This window comes from Strigops habroptila, chromosome Z (assembly GCF_004027225.2).
Source record: "Strigops habroptila isolate Jane chromosome Z, bStrHab1.2.pri, whole genome shotgun sequence".
NCBI classification, from domain to species: domain Eukaryota; kingdom Metazoa; phylum Chordata; class Aves; order Psittaciformes; family Psittacidae; genus Strigops; species Strigops habroptila.
In genome coordinates, this window is record NC_044302.2 from 53,567,855 (window position 1) to 53,584,679 (window position 16,825).

Genomic DNA, 16,825 nt, shown 5'->3' on the forward strand with positions numbered 1-16,825 from the left:
AGATAGTGCTATACTGAAGAGAACTAGAAGCTGCTGTCATTTGATAAGAAGTTTCTGGAACATTTTTCAGCACATCTTGTGCATTCCAGAAGCAAGAAGCAATTTTTTTTTTCTTTTTTCCTACTCTGGATTTTTGTTTGTTTGCTTGTTTGTTTTCCAAATTACTACAACCTTGGAGTGAAAACTGGGTAATGTTTCACCATGTGTCTGTGACACAAACATTATTGTAAGTGAAGTTTCAATGTGGAATTGCAGTCCTGAGACTATAAAGGACCACAAGCAAACAGAAATTTAGTTCTCTCTTTGGACTGTGTAAATTAGTAAAGCAGATATACCCAAAGCACACCAAATCTAGAACCAGTACTAGCATATCTGCACTGGAATGACAATTCTCTCTGTTTCCACTTCCCATGCAAAATCATTTAACACTCTGGAAATATTACAAATAAGAACTGCTGGTGAAATAAAAAAAGGTCAAAACCTAACAATGTCTGTACTCATATAAAATAGTACAACTAATATGTTTTTAGTTGCACATGGTGCCCCAGCTCTTCAAGGGCTTCTAAAAGAACCCACACTAAAGTGTCATTTCATTCATGGATTAGGGTTTTATTTCTATTATCTTACTCTAATGGTATTTCATGGGAAGCAGAGACTTTGCTTGCCTCTGTCAAAACCAAAACCGGAATGTTCATTGGGTGTTTGTTGCACCGAGTCAAAGAATCAGCCTGGATAGAGATGGCAAGTGTACACCCAAGGCTTGTAGCTACTCCCACAGATAGGTAAGTAGATTCCAGGTCTGCCACTGCGTGAAGCTGAACCTGAAAAAAACCCAACACACAACCACACAGCCCAAACCCCCATGTTTGCTCAGGGGACTAAGTCTTGGCAGTCTTTTTTCTGTACAATCAGCCATTGAGAAACTAAAAATGCCCTAGCAGTATTTCTTCAGAACAGAAATAAGGGTCAGATAGCTTTTCTACCACTTTCTTAGCCAACATTTTTTCCTGAAAGAGGGAGGGCTTGCTCTCTCATTTGGGAGCCTAGGGTTTCTAAATATACCCTTGAGTAGGTTGCCTTTCAGTGTGGAGTCTTCCTTGAGGAAACACGGGACCCCTGCCAAAAATGTCACTGGGACAACTGGTCCCAAAGTAGAGTGCCAACTCAAACTTCCATTTTTTAGTGAAAGTCAGCTAGCAGTAGCATAATTCATTCCCGTAAGCATCTTCAGAGATCACTTAAATTGTTTGGTCATAATTCAGCATTTGCAGGGCTGATCATACATAACAGTCCTGTGTCATGTGGCAAGGAGGAAAAATAATGAAAATTCACATTAAGTCTGTGTAAGCGAGAGGAAAATTATGTAAACGACAGTGAAACGTGTCTTTTACTTTTTATTTCCAGCCAAATAGGTGCCACAACCAGTTTTAATTCCAGTTTAGACTTAAGCTAAACACATAAATCAGTCCCAAGACACATCTAGGATTAAAAAATTCAGGTTTTAAATGAAAATTATTGACTGTTATGAGAATAGAAATGCAGATAGTATGTGTTTTGATGAATTTTGAAAAGGTGCATTTTAAAGAAACTATAAAACCCATTAATCAGTCAAAATAATTTAACTCCATCTCTGGAAAACTATATAACAGGATAAGCAGCATGTGGAGGTATAATTTTTATATCTTGCAACCTTCATTTGCATCAAAACAGTCACCATGGCTGTAATACTTCAGGTAGCTTTTACTTACCCACACAACCCACTCCAGTAGGATTCAGCTGGAAGTCTGGAGGGCAATTACACTCATACCTTCCAGGAGTATTTACACAAAGACCATTAACACAATTAATGGGATCAGCACATTCATCGATATCTAAAATAGGAAGATTACATTTATAAATCTATTCACTGGACAGAACAGAAGAATGATTTTACTTTTTAAGACAAAATAGGCAAGAAAATTTCAAATGCTAGTGAATTTTATCTGAAATTGAACAAAACCCCCTACTAATAATTCATCAAACATTTAGGAATAATCCTTTTACAGCTGTATATTTAAGAAGCCATTCTTTTTGTTCCATTCTTAAATGCAATCCAAAGAACACAATTCTACACATTGCTTGTTTAGTGGGGAAAAATACACTCTCATTGTTGTAACAGAATATAATGCATGTTTTTTGAACTCATCTTTAAATTACTTTGGTGTTATTAAAAAAAAAAAGGAAAAAGTTATTCCTGACATATTTCAGAACAGAAGAAATATACCTGTACAGTTTCCCCCAGTTCGGTCTAGTTCATAGCCATCATCACAGATACAATGAAACATTCCTGGTAGATTATTACAGGTACCAAATACACATATGTTCTGGAAGGCACATTCATTGATATCTGAAGGAATACATTAAGAACAGAAAGTTACAAAGCATTACCATATTGATACTATAATTAGTTGTACTACTAAAAGAAAATGAAGACACGTGTAATTCAAAAAAATTAAAAAAGCAACACTGAGTAATCACTTTTGGTTTTGTGTAAAACGGTATAGCTAGGCATTTGTGAGGCATTCTTCGTGAAGCTGCTTGTTAGTTATTTACTTCACTAGTGTGAAGTCAAAATAGCAAAACTGACTCAAAATGAATGCTAAGGCAAAAAGCCAACAGGTTCCTTTCAAAATGTGCATTAAACAGAATAAAGCATAACACTATACAAAGGTGTCGGTGATTTCACAGGTCTTAGTCTACAACATTTCTTACTACTGGCAAGGAAGATTTCCAAAACACTACCCTCAAGAAAAAACGTATACTAAGAAGAAAGAATGAGAGTAGGCATCAATGGTTCCTTATATCTCCTTGGAGAAAGAACAGAGGGAAAATTAAAATAGGAAGTAAGAATTAGCCATGATTTTCTCAAGCCCACTTTAAATCAGTTATATAATAACAAAATATAGGTGAGCTACAACGCATGTAAAGGTCTGTCTGTGTGCTCATGTAAACTGAAGATGAAATTAATTTGAAAGACACTCACAGAAAATCAGATGACTTTATAAACTACGGTGCTAGAAAAGGAGTTACATATTAACAGCACAGAGTGCAGTTATAGTTTTAGACATGAATTATAAAGGACTTCTGAGTTGAAGGTAGGTAATGTAAGGGAAAAAAACCCTGCAGGTACTGTCTAACATCAAGACTTTTAAGTTGTCAAAATACAGCAGCTGCGAAAAAGGCTAATGCAACTCCAGCATGTACTAGTGAGCTATTTTACCACTGACAGCGAAGTGGGAAGCACAAATACTGTTTTACAATGTGCAGCTAAATCTTCATTTGAAATTCTGTGTACGCTGCTCTGTTCAAGAGCAGTGAACTAAAATAGGACGAGGCGTAAAAAAAGGGATATTAAAATGATTAGAGTAATGAAATACCTATTTTAAACTTGTCTTGCTTGCCTTAGCCAAAGCTTGAGAAGCGATATAAGGCCTCTCTATAGGAACATTTGAGAAGGCATAACTTTTGAGGGGGGCGAGAGATGTAAATTGTTAAGGGAAAAAGAAAGTCATGCCTTTTCATAAATGAATTTTCATAAATTCATAAATGTCTAATATCCAACAGTTCTGAGTAAATTTAAACTGGAAATTAAAGGCATATTTCTAAGTACCTTGGAGTACAGCCATTGAATGACCTCCAAATCAGGTCATGAACATAACTTGTGTTCAGATGAAGCTTTATAAGGTTACAGAAAAGACTGTATCATTGAGAGGCTAATGTACTGACATCTCAAGGGATTTCTGATGAAATTGGATGAATCATTTGCATTACAATTACTGTACTAAATCCAGGCTTTTCTACAGATAGAAGCCTGATTCATACATGTACACCTGAATGTTTGAACATGTCACGTTATAGACTGAATTTTAGAGACTACATTTGGTTTTAATGTCTCATCAGTAATTTTAATTTGTAAGACATTATGAGGTTTCCACCATAAAACATGAGATAAGTTTAAAAGCTTTGGAGCACCAGCTAAAAAGACTGTGTCTAATATACAGTTCTCTCATATTAAGCTAAGAAACCCCATAAGAACACAACAGGGAACAGAAGTTGAACTGGGCTAGAACGATAGTAATTCCTTTTGCCATTCACATAATCTGCTATAATATTGAGAGTGAAAAGGTGCTGATAAAAAATCTCCAGTATACATGTTAAAGGAGTGTTACAAACTTGTCAAATATAGCAATGATTTGCATACTTGAATTTTCCTGAAAACATTTCTTTTAAAATGAGGTCACTTAATGCAGTTTCTGTCTCCTATGCAAACACACTAAATAAACAGTGACGAACACAGGATTTTCCGCACACTCTTCACTAGTGACAAAAAGAAGAGGAAAAATTAAAAGAACAAAATTACTGAGCCAAAGCTCTACTGTGGGATTTTTGGACTAAGGCCAGGAAAACTTTATAAAAGCATGAAAGCCACCTTTAACATAATTTACACTGCAAAGTAATCCATGTTTGAAGAAATTACTCACAGGTGAAGAACATGCTGAATATTCCGCTTCCAGGCTGAGGTCCCTCCAGCACTTTTTGTTTGCTTTATTACAGCCAATTCAAGCTCAGAAAATGAACTTGAAGTACCAGTGGCTTACCTTGGCATGACTTGCTGTCCGAGGTGGGAGTGAATCCCATCTCACACTCACAACGGTAGGCACCAAGGACATTCAAACACTGTCCATTTTCACACAGATGAATATTTTCTGCGCACTCATCAACATCTGTAAAAGACAGAAAATCTCTTTGAAACTACATGTGTCACTAGCAAAATACAAATAATATCCTGGCATTCAAAATAATAGTGCTGTTGAGTATTCTTGATCTAAAATAAAACAGTTACACATGAAGATGAAGGAAATTGAACGAATGCAGAAAATCAAACATGTAATCTCCAAAATAATTATTTTTACTCTGTCATGATTCCTTAGTCCCTGTTTTCCATTAAGAGATTTTTTTATTTTAATTTTTTTTTAAATGCAGATTTTTCAGATTCAGTACTATTATCTTTGACAAATAAGTTGAATACTTTGCTTGAAATATCAAGATTTTGTCTCCTGGCACATATTGCTGTGTTACTTTGACAGAACACACATTCAAAAAGCAAATTTTCTTACGTGAATCATAAACAGAAAAAATATTTTCATACACATTTTAGAAAATACTCTTTGAGAATTATGAACATTGCAACTACCATTTGCACACTACTGGAGATTCTTCTAGTATGCCCCAAAAGTAATTTTTTTTAAAGAAAGAGCTATGAAAGAGCAGAATGATGAGGCATTCACCATTGCAGTCATCATAAGGATTCATAATATTGTCAGATATATTTAGGGTTGTCCAAAAAATTTTTCAATATAATTTTTTCATTTTATTAGTCAATCCCTAGTATCAGATCTGATTTTTAAAAAATCAGAAGATCTGAAACACAATCTGTTATTAATTATCTTTACACATCAGTTAATTTTCAATCACTTGCTGTGTGCTGAACAATGTTCATTCATAATAATGAACTTTAACCAACAAATTTAAATACCGATATTATGGGCAATATTTTTAAAGTGTAATTTATTTTTCTTAAAAAAAAATCCAATGTTAATAATCAAATCCTGTTCCACTAATACAATGAGGGTGAAAAACAGGTGATGCTTTCCCTGCCAGAGACAGACATGGCCTGTAAAAGGGGAACCGTAACAGAGACATGTTGTTCTGTGTTCTTGACTAGAAAGCCTGCTATTGCAGGCACCACATGCACATTCAAAAATATTGGCATGAAGAGAAGGAGGCGGAGGAAGAGGACGAAGCAGCAGACAGGAACTTCACCCAACAAATGGGCTCAGTGGGCACAATTTGGCATCCAAGAGAACATTCAGTTGCCTTTATTAGCATTTTGTCAGCAGATGGGAAGAATCCTGATCTTAAAAGACACTTATCCATATAATCTCTTGCACTTTGGGCTTAGATCTAACTGGCAAAGCTTCCATGCAACAGAAACAATCAGCGACATGTCAGCTCTCTCTGAAACTTCTTACCAGAACAAGTCAATCCATCCCCAGTGAATCCCTCTGCACAGGCACAGCGGTATGACCCTGGGGTGTTTACACACTGAGCATTCACACTGCACTGGTGGGTCCCGTTGGAGCACTCATCTAGATCTGCACATCAGGGGCAAAAGATGTAGTAATAGATGCAGTTAATATACTTGGCTTATAACTAACCGTCAAGGTAACTAGCACAAGTGCAAAGATACTTACCTCTCCATAAATATACAAAGTTCTCATTGGAAGATACAGGGTTAATCTACAGTGATTTCATTTTAGCATTAAAATTAAAATGCATGGTTTTGGGCAAAATGTTTCCAAGCATTAAAACAAAAAAGAAAAAAAAAGAGAGAAAAGTTTTCATTTCTCCATACTTACCAATACATTTAATGCCGTTTCCAACCCATCCTTCTCTGCAACTACATTTAAAACTTCCTGGTATATTGACACATGAGGCATGCATGTCACAGTTGTGAGCACCAATTTCACACTCATCCACATCTACGAGCACAAAATAAACTATTGTTAGCATGGTTTGAAGGATGGCATAAACTTTCCCTTTTATAACACCACTTTTTTCACTCTTCTCTTTCACTTCTTTCCCTGTGTCCAGTTCCTAGACTACGGGGTCATTTCATGCAGCTTTAGTTGACAGATGCGTTCATACTTTAGGGATGTATGACAATGAATACCGATAAAATACTTCTAATACAAATGCAGCTGTGCCCACCCAAGCTATGTTTTGTACCACAAAATAGTCTCCCAATCTATGGTGATAAAACCTTTGCCTTTGAATTACAGTTATGCAAGGGGCCTCTCATATCATATAGATACTGGTCAAGGAATGTACCTTTTCAAACTCTGGATACATGCTGACAAATGTGAAACACTTATTCTTCTATTTACTATTATGTAGAGATACCAATCTCTTACTTGTGTGTGAACACTTTAGCATTTATCTTACCTGAAAGCCAAACAAAGTATGTGTACACCATGACATGTGTGATGGAAATTTACTTTACCTGTGCATCCAGTGGTTCCTTTCTTGACTGAATATCCTAGCTGACAGTGACAAATGAAGGAACCTTTAGTGTTTTCACACTCCCCAAATATACAGATGTTGGAATTCAAATCACATTCATTCACATCTGTAAATGCACATAAATTCATTATTAGTTGAACATTACTGTCAATTAACAGCATATTTTGTCTTTTGGAATACTTTCAATGAGGTATAAATATCAGAAGCATGGTCCAACCCTACAACATGTGGCATTTATTAATCTTCATCATAATACATTTCAGCTGTTCCATTCTGTATTGTTTTAGTTCCCTAAAAGCAAGTGAGGATGAATGTGTAGTCCAAATACCACAGTGTTTCCTAATTTATTTAGAGTGCTAATTATTAGACTATGAAGTCAGTAACTTCTTATGAAAATCACTTTAAAGAATTTTTTAAAAAATGTTCTTCATCATAATATAGCTATATTTTTCTTTCAGATAAGAATTTATACAGAAAGAAGAAGCAGTAAGCCACAACCAGAAATGTTTTTCCACAACCATATAAAATAAAATAGCACAAGAGAAAAACAGAGCACCATGACTGTACAAGTGCTCTTGTGCCAGACTCCCTTCCTTGACACCTCCAGAATCTGATTGCTCAGCCCTTGCTGCCTGGATGCACACTGAATTTTCAAGAGGGAGAAAAGTTAGCTGCTGGTGTCCTCCTGTTCTTCCCAGTTCCACTGAGCATTGCATAGATGATGAAAACTTTCCATTCGGAAATAAACCTCTCCTAAACAATAATATAGTTTGTACCTGAACTGTGGTTTAGAGTCTTACAGTGCATGCTAAATCTTCAGTGTAGGCTTTCAACTGTAATACAAGGCTTTAACATTATTCCAGAATCTACCTCATTTGGGAGCTAAATAGTTTATAATTAAAGATCTGGTTAAAACTTGTACTAAAACATAGTCTTGTTATGAGTTACACTTAAGTCAACCTTTTGACTTTATTCAAATAGCTCCAATTTTACACTAATGCCAAATATGACCTAATTCTACATACTGTAAAGTAAATACAAGATATAGAAAATATTTCTGCTGGAAAAAAAACCCAACCCAAACCTCAAGTCTTTTGCTGAAAGTAATGTTAGGTCCTGTAAAAAACCTGTAGTTACCCCGAAGGCTTTTTGACAAACTGGATGATGCCATTAGCAAGGAAAGCAACTACACAGAGGGCAAAAATTCACACCTTCTCACTGTAGGCTTTTAACCTTAAGATCAGGTACTGTTTCCCTACAGAACTACAGTTGTGTATAAAATTTTAAAAAAGGATTTTGATTTTACAGCCACATGCCATGGCTAATATGAAAAAATTATTGAAAAGATTGGTTCTTAACTTTTAAGTTGGTTGAATAAAAATGGAATATGTGCACAAAACTGAAAACAAGAATGTGTAAAAACATAACAGTGAACGTTAAAAGAAAATCTTAAACCCAACTGAAGCTGTAGAATAAAAAAGACAAAACCAGATCAAGACAGCTTTGCTCAGCATTACATCTAACTTGTTTCTCTTCAGTGTGTGTGTGTCTGTGAGAGCGTGCACACATGAAAAGTGAAGGTTTGTTTGACAGATGCTGACGAAACATAAAAAAATGTTATTACTATAGCGAAAATCACCTTAAAATATGAAATGTGAAAATTTATATTAAATGCAAAAGGTAAGAACTTCATATAAACACCCAGACAAACTAAAAAGTTTAGGTTAATTTGAGAAGATACTTTTAATTTCCTTTGTAATTACTTCTGATAACTTCCTGTAGCTGAAGGAATAAACTAAAACATTTACAAGAGACAGAAAAAATGCTGCAGCACTCAAATAATTTCTCAATAGAGGTGCTATAGAGGAATCACATAATTACAATTAAATCACTCCTGTTTCTGGAACTGTGTGATCTAATTTGTCTGTGGACTTCTCAAATCTTTTTTCTAGCCTTCCTGACATCTATAGTGATAGGTGAGAAAGATCTACAGATTATTTCTTTTATAATATACACAGGTTCAATACCCACTTTCAAGTATTCAGCAGAACATCCTAAAACATTAACTGCAGAATATTTCGACTTGCATTAAATTTGCTGCATACAGATACTTACCCATACAAGTTTTCATGTCCATAGAAGCCATAAATCCATCATAACAGAGACAGCGATATTCCCCTGGAATATTAGTACATTGCCCACCATCACAGATATCTGGATTGTTTTCGCATTCATCAATATCTAGGGTGGGGGGGGGGGGGAAGCAGATAATAATTCTGTCACTCTGGTACAGATTGGCTAAAAGAATACCAGCATAAAGACACCATGGTGGAAGTTTTAAGGTACTAAAAACCTACCTGCACATGTCCTGACATCTGGCATGAGAGCATAGCCACCACTGCAGCTACATTCATAGCTGCCTTCTGAGTTAGTGCAGTGGGTGTCACAGCCACCATTCATTATCATACACTCATCAATATCTGTGGAAGCAGCATTAGTAGTAGTAAGTTTACTTTTATATGGAAAATTAATCTTCTCTTGCCATTGTACTTAGGAAATGAAACAGTTTATCAGTGATACGATTCTGAATTTCTATTCTCACTGTACTGTCTCTGATTTATATTTTGTTCAGCTTTCTCTCTTTCAACTGCATTTTCATCTGCAGGAGCAAGTGGCTACTTTTAGTTGTTGCTTTTGTGTTTTGCAAAAGAGTGCAAAACACAACATGTGGAAAGGAAAAAAAGAACCCCCCTGAGAAACTTCGGTTTCATTAAAGCTTGAAATGTAGCAAAATTCATATTTTTGGGGGGAAAAAAACAAAAACAAAACCCAAACCAAAAAACCGACAAATAAAAAACTTTCTGTACCTCTGTTCTCCTTACCAGTGTGATGACAACTACATAATTCAGTGTTACTATAATGAAGGATTTAAGAGTTGTATACAATAAGGAGAAAATGTGAAACTATCAATGCACGGGGTTGTTCTTGCTTGATCAAGAAATCACACAATATTTTCTGATTGCTAGCTCAAGCCTCTGATTTTAATGGAGTAGTACCATAAGAATATTTTTTCTCAAAGTATCCTTCAGAGCTCAATACAGCAGCCATATTTTTATACCTTTTTTATATTTCTAAGGCAATGGTTCATGATATACCTAATAGCAGAAGAGAAGATGGTCCTGCTCAGTTTCAAAGGCAGGCATGAAATTAAATAAAAACAAAGACAGATGAAACAATATACACTGAAGCAGAAATACATAGGTGAAGTTGTACAACACTTGCCTATGCAGCCTTGTCTGTCAGGAGTAGCCTGGTACCCAGCGCTACAGGAACACTGGTATGCTCCAAGCATGTTCACACACTTGCCATTTCTGCAGAGATTGTTACTTAACGAGCACTCATTTACATCTGGAAAATAATTATTCATATCAATTACCTGTTACTCAGAATGCAGACTCCTTGGTCAAATGCTAGAGAATGAGGGTGAGAGGTAATATTTTAAACTGGTGGCTTTCAGGCTTTTTCAGTTTCTTTCTTAGTGTGCTCCAGTTCAAGTGGGTGCCTAGCCTGTGCCTGAGCAGTGATCGGTAACTTCCAGCCAACTTTCCCCCAGTTTCTATAACGAGCATGACATGCTGTGGTATGGAATATCCCTTTGGGTCAGGTGTCCTGTCTCTGCTTCCTCCCAGCTTCTTGTGCCCCTCCTCACTGGAAGAGCATGAGAGACTGAAAAGTCCTTGATTTAGAATAAGCACTACTTAGCAACAACTAAAACATCAGTGTGTTACCAACACTGTTCTCAGACTAAAGCCAAAACACAGGACTGTACCACCTACTGAAAAAATATTAACTCTATCTCACCTGAAACCAGGATGGCAGCTCTGAACAGTATGTTTAAGCCAGTGTCCATAGGTTTCTCTTCTTTGTTTCTGGTCTGCTGCATAGAACTGCACAGTCTGCGGGTTTAAACCAACTTTTGAAGCAACCATGCATCAAACACAGAAACGAAGGAGATAATATGCATTATGGTTTTTGCATTTTTTCACCATTTTGGTGAATTACATGCAAACAGGAGAGCACATTGTGCAATAAGGCACAATGCTTTTTTTGTGGCTGTATGAACGTTTACGTTGTGCTTGTATATATTTTACTTGAAAGTTGCCAGCATGTGTGGTACAGATCTTTGAGTTGCTAAATAATTCCCAATAAGCCTTGTAAAATACTCCTCTTTGAAGTCAATGGTGTTAACGGCACTGGAGATATTACAGGATCTGTAAAATACTCATATAAAGTTACTCATATAAAGGAAGAGGAGCATGAATTTGTATAAGGTATTCCTGAAACCCCATCCTTGCCATAGACAAGAAGTTTTCCTAGCACAAATGACCACTCTTGTCAGAAAGCTGCAGACTACTAGTCAGAATTTAAACTCACCTATGCATTCCTCACGTGTTGGTGACAGCTCATGTCCTGAAGGGCAGTCGCACCGAAAACTCCCTTCGGTATTCACACATGTGCCACCTCTACACAGCAGAGGGTTGCGTTCACATTCATCAATATCTGCGAAGAAACCATGATAAACAAATAAGAAATCATTTATAAGGAGTAACAAACAGAAAAGCAATTCTCAGTGCCCCTGAGTGACAAAATCTGGAGATCAGAAATAAAAGGATTGTTTCATTAAAGCAGTGCCACTCCTCATAGTGCATAACAGAGCAAACAAAAAAGTATGCTTATTAACTCTAAAAATGGGTATTTTTCCCCTCAAGAAAACTAGAAATTTGTAATTCCAAATTAAGTATGCTAGGAGACACAAGGCACAAGAAAAGACAGCAATTGCTTGGGTAGTTGCCATTTACAATAATGTATGAAGGTGATGAAATTTTGAAAACAAGTGCTTCTTAATGCAACCAGACACGTATCTATGTATGCATTAAAACTGCTGTCTGTGGATGCTGTTAATGGGGATGTGTGTGTGTAAACTTTTAACTGAATGGCTATTCAGTTGGATAACTCCTGCATATGTTGTTGTGTGGTTTGTAATATGCTTGTTATGCCCCATAATGGCAAACTGTCTATGGGACTCACAAACCTCAAAAAAACCAGCTAATGCTGTAGATGTGGATGAAGAGAAATATGACCAAAAGGAGTCCAAGGTGCAGGATGCACACACAGTTTTGGACTCCCAGGAAACATTATGGCAACCTATCCCTGAAACTAGAGACTTTTTTTCAATAGGCAGACTAGTGTTATCTTTCATTAGCCTGATAATTTGGCCAAGATATCATTGGGTTTTGCAGGTTATTCATGAGGGGAGAATCTGCCTGATGTCAGAATTCAAAATCTCTTTTGCTATAATCCTGCTTGGATAGTCCTTGCAGCTCCAAAATGTTTCTGTTGAACTTTACGCCTTCCCTTTCTTAGTTCCTGCAAAAGGCCCCCAAGAAGTAATTTCTTGCCTTATCTCCTCACTCTGCTTATTTATACAACACCTTGCTTCCCTGCCTCTGCTTTATAGCTCATATACGTTCACCATACAGTATTGATTCTCTGCATTGTACTGTCTCTCATGAAGGCTATTCAGCTTCCACGGTTTAGCTTCTTTGTTATGTTCATCTGTGAATCAGGCAATGACTTTTTGCTGACTTCTGGAGTTTAAAAGCAGCACAATTTGCAAGATATCAAGTAAAGGTGACAGGAGGCCTGCATGGCCTCCTAGCACACCGGGGCATAGGACCACTTATTTGCTCAATTAATGAGCACAAAAGCTCCTGACAGAACTTAAAACACAAAAAAGAAAACATAAGACAGGTAAAAGCAGGAACAGGTGATGCAGGAGAAATACAAAGACACTGTCTGAGTATGCAGGGATTGGGTTACAAAAGCCAAAGTCACCAGGACTTCACCCTGGTAAGGAATGTTAAGGGTCTAAGAGCAGCAGCAGAAAGATGAGGGGAAACAAGGGAAGGGAACTGCTGACAAAAGACATCAAGACCCGTGACTGCTGAGAGGGAGCTGGCCAATGTAATTTTTAGGCCATTCCTGACCATCTTTGAAAGGTCATGGAAATTAGGCAAGGATCTTTAGGGTGGGAGAAAAGGAAATGTCAATTCGATCTTCAAGAAGGGCAAGAAGGAGGACCGATTCAGCCTGTTCAAGGTGAAAATCTCCAGAGTTTTCATTTTCATTATATATTTCATGATGTATTTCATTAACTACTCCACAATACTGACTCAATTGTTTTCAAGGTGACTAGTATCTTTTGGTGTCTCCATATCTATTCTTTAGACAGATTAGAGAAAGGTGATTTTTCAGGAAACGCTCTCAAAATTTCTCGAGTACTGGAAGAATCAAGGAAAAGTGAATCACACTATTTTTGAAACTCCAGCCTTCTATTCCTAACTTTAGCAAATGTTTGGATAACTCATTAGCCATTTTTAAACTACATGAATGAACAGTTGCTGCCATTCTAAAATATCTACAAAGAGACGTGTAAAAGTAATTAGCAGAAAGAACAAGCAAAGCTATATGCATAGCTTATATCTGCAGCAATATCTGCCTCATTTATTCAAAAAGTCACAATAATTACATGTATGAAGTGTTCAGTGGAGCAGAGCTAGTATAGCACAGAGTACAGTCAGGCTTTGCATGATAAACGGACAGACTCCAGGTCATCCTGGCAACGCTTACCCATACAGTTCTTCATCATCATAATTCCACTTTCATAACCATCAAAGCACTCACACTCAAAGCTTCCAGGAGTGTTGACACAAGTACCACTTCCACATAAGTCTGGGGAGATCCGGCATTCATTGATGTCTGTTTTATAGTAATGGAGAAGTAGAAAAATCAAACAAAGTTTAAGGTTATCTTGCTTTTCACAGAAGTGAACACTTGGCCATTATAAATTAACTCTACAGAAATCATATGTAGTATATAAATCAACAGCCAAAAATTAATTTTTTTTTAATACTTAAAAGAATATCTGATTATTTGAATATGAGATATGACTGTAAATTATAAGTTTGTGAAAGAGTCATAGTGCAATGCCTTCAAAGCTCTCAACTATAGGTTAAAATAAGGCTTCCATTAAGTGTAATTTAAGGTTAGATTTCTAAGGAAATTACTAACTGTGATAAATTCCGACTTGTTATAATTACAGAGGTACCAACTGACTCCATGACTTTAGCGCCATTGATATTAAAAGGCTTATTATGAAGACATTTATCCAGCAATAGCATTGTAAGATTACATATACCCTTTCTATTAGGAATTAAAGTAGTTCCTTTGAAAGCCAGATTTACAGTTCACTGCTTATCTTATTAATTAACTTTGAACAAAACTTACTGTGGAAAACTAGCAGGTTTGCAGAAGGTAAAAAGAAGAGAAGGAAGAGTTTTTTGTAATACATACTGGTAGTGAGGCAGGAAGCTAAACAGTAATTTGTAATATGGATATGATCCAGTGGGACAGGTCAGTGTTGAAGGAGAGGACTAGAAAGAAGAACTGCAGAGTCTGCTATTTACTACCTCCTCACAAATTCTAAGACTTCTGTCTTCCTTACTCTACAGCCCACCCAGTGTTTGGGGTGAACTAGGGTTCAGTGCCTTTGTTTCTTGTTCTCCACTATACCCTCTACCTTCAGCTTCATTAACTGCTATGTCATTAATTTTTACATATTAAGAAACCACGAAGTCTGTACAGGGAATAACAGAAAACTTGAAACAATAAAGACATTAGTCCAAGACAAGGCATAGGATTAGTTCTGTCATTCGCGAAGGCTAGGGAGCAAGGAATCAGAAAGGAGCATCAATATGTTTGAAATACATTGGTAAGCTGGGCAGCAGACTCATTTGTGTAAATGGTTGAAGAAAACCAGACAAGTATAAGGCTAACTAAAGAATCTGTTAAAAATTTAAACCAGTTCTTTTTCCACCACATGCAATAGTCTCCTTTGCCTGTGTGTCACTCCCCACAGCTAGGTTTCTGCTGGGAGGGGATAGTTCAGTCTTCACACACAGTTGTGTGGAGGTGTCAGATGGATGGGGTGGGCCTGGGATGTTACAGAGTATCTGCAAGTTTTATAAAACATTTCGTTGCTCATTTAAAAAATAATTAAAAAAAGAAAAAAAAGAAGTCTTAATGTCTTCCATTTAATAAAACCAAGTTCTCTACAACTGCTCAGTGGGACAGTTTAATCAGAACAAACTTTCAATGGAAAACAGAACCAAAAAAAGCTTTTGTAGGGAGGAGTTTTCTGACCTATTCTTGCTAGTTTAGAAATAAAATTTGTTAAATGCATTTCTTATCAATACAATCACTATAAAACCAAGGAAATCACCAGTTAGGGCAACATTAACATCCAGGCCAACCTCAGTTAACATGCTTTACCACCCACACTTCATATTACTTTATGGACGTCTGTGTGGTGTAACAAAACTTCCTTCTTCAGCACCGAGACACCCACAATGCAGGTATCCAGGTTCTCACAATCAAAAAATTATCAAGCTTATCTTCTGTTTTAGTTTTTCCAAGCAGTAAATAACAAAATATCAAACTTTTACATTAAATGCACATATCGAGTTAACACTGAATGGATTTCAGAATTACCAAGATGCCTCTGCGTGTGCTTGGCTATCAAATTTAGATGAAAATTTGTAGTGGAGTCTCTAAATTAATTTGGTGATAAAATTTCCAGACAGTAAGGAACATAAATTCAGTTTATCTGTATGTGAAAACATTGAACTTGGCTTTGCTGTTGATCCTTACTGATTTTTCAGGTTGTATGAGCATGACCTAAGTATCTTTAACACCTTTTAAAAAAATTCCTAATGTACATGTACAAAAAGAATGTTCCATTTATTAAAGAATCACCTTCTAAAAGGGAAACTTAAGACAGTTGGCTGTTCTGTCCAAAGATTAAGCTCTTAAAAACCGAAGTTAATGAATGACATTGTTTACAGATCATCGAGCTATGGAACAAGTTCAAGTTCCTTTAAAATGCCCATGGGATGCGGCAGAGACCGCATCACTGGATGTTTCCAAGATGGATAGGATGCTAGATAATCTCATCTAGGCTCTCTTTCCCATAAAAGGTTGGAGCAGATTATCTTTTGAGATTCCTTTCAACCTGGGCTACTCTTTGATTCTAGGAAAAACTGGGGAAAATGATGACTTACCTGTACAGTTTCTTTCCGCCATATCTACAGTAAACCCACTGTTACATCTACATTTGAAACTTCCAATTGTGTTTCTGCATTTACCATTCATGCACATACCAGGAAACATTTTACATTCATTGATATCTATGAAATAAAAACAAAAGAAAACAGCATCCTTAAGCACTAATATATATCATTAATGGGAATTTCCTCTTCCTTCTGACCAATTGTATTGGGCATAAAAGGCAGGGTTTGGGTTGCAATAGCCTGGAGGGATGGCCTCCTCCTACACAGAATGGAAAAATGTAGCAATAAGGTAAGCAGGAGGGGGCATTGTTGGAAACAAGAGTGTGGATGCACTCTTGGAAGGCAGAACTTCATTTCTGAGGAGGAACCCCTGAGAGACTGCCAGCCTTGGAAGACCTATGTCAGGGCAGAGACACCTCTGAGGGACCACAGCTTCTGGAAGATCCACAACAGGGCAGGGACATCCCTGAGGGCTGTGGATGACCCATGTCAGGGCAGGGACATGCCATAGGGAC

General features: G+C 36.8%; 1 protein-coding gene across 1 annotated transcript in view; it reads right to left on the reverse strand.

The window, feature by feature from the left end:
• FBN2 (fibrillin 2) overlaps positions 1-16,825 on the reverse strand; it is a 144,212-nt gene that overhangs the window by 37,559 nt on the left and 89,828 nt on the right. The window contains exons 24-35 of the mRNA XM_030471271.1: positions 16,302-16,427; positions 13,813-13,941; positions 11,557-11,682; positions 10,405-10,530; positions 9,480-9,602; positions 9,238-9,363; positions 7,103-7,228; positions 6,459-6,581; positions 6,072-6,194; positions 4,638-4,763; positions 2,264-2,386; positions 1,749-1,871 (exon numbers count right to left, since the gene is read on the reverse strand). Of these exons, the coding sequence (XP_030327131.1) occupies positions 1,749-1,871; positions 2,264-2,386; positions 4,638-4,763; positions 6,072-6,194; positions 6,459-6,581; positions 7,103-7,228; positions 9,238-9,363; positions 9,480-9,602; positions 10,405-10,530; positions 11,557-11,682; positions 13,813-13,941; positions 16,302-16,427 (1,500 nt within the window). The remainder of the gene's footprint in view (positions 1-1,748; positions 1,872-2,263; positions 2,387-4,637; positions 4,764-6,071; positions 6,195-6,458; positions 6,582-7,102; positions 7,229-9,237; positions 9,364-9,479; positions 9,603-10,404; positions 10,531-11,556; positions 11,683-13,812; positions 13,942-16,301; positions 16,428-16,825) is intronic.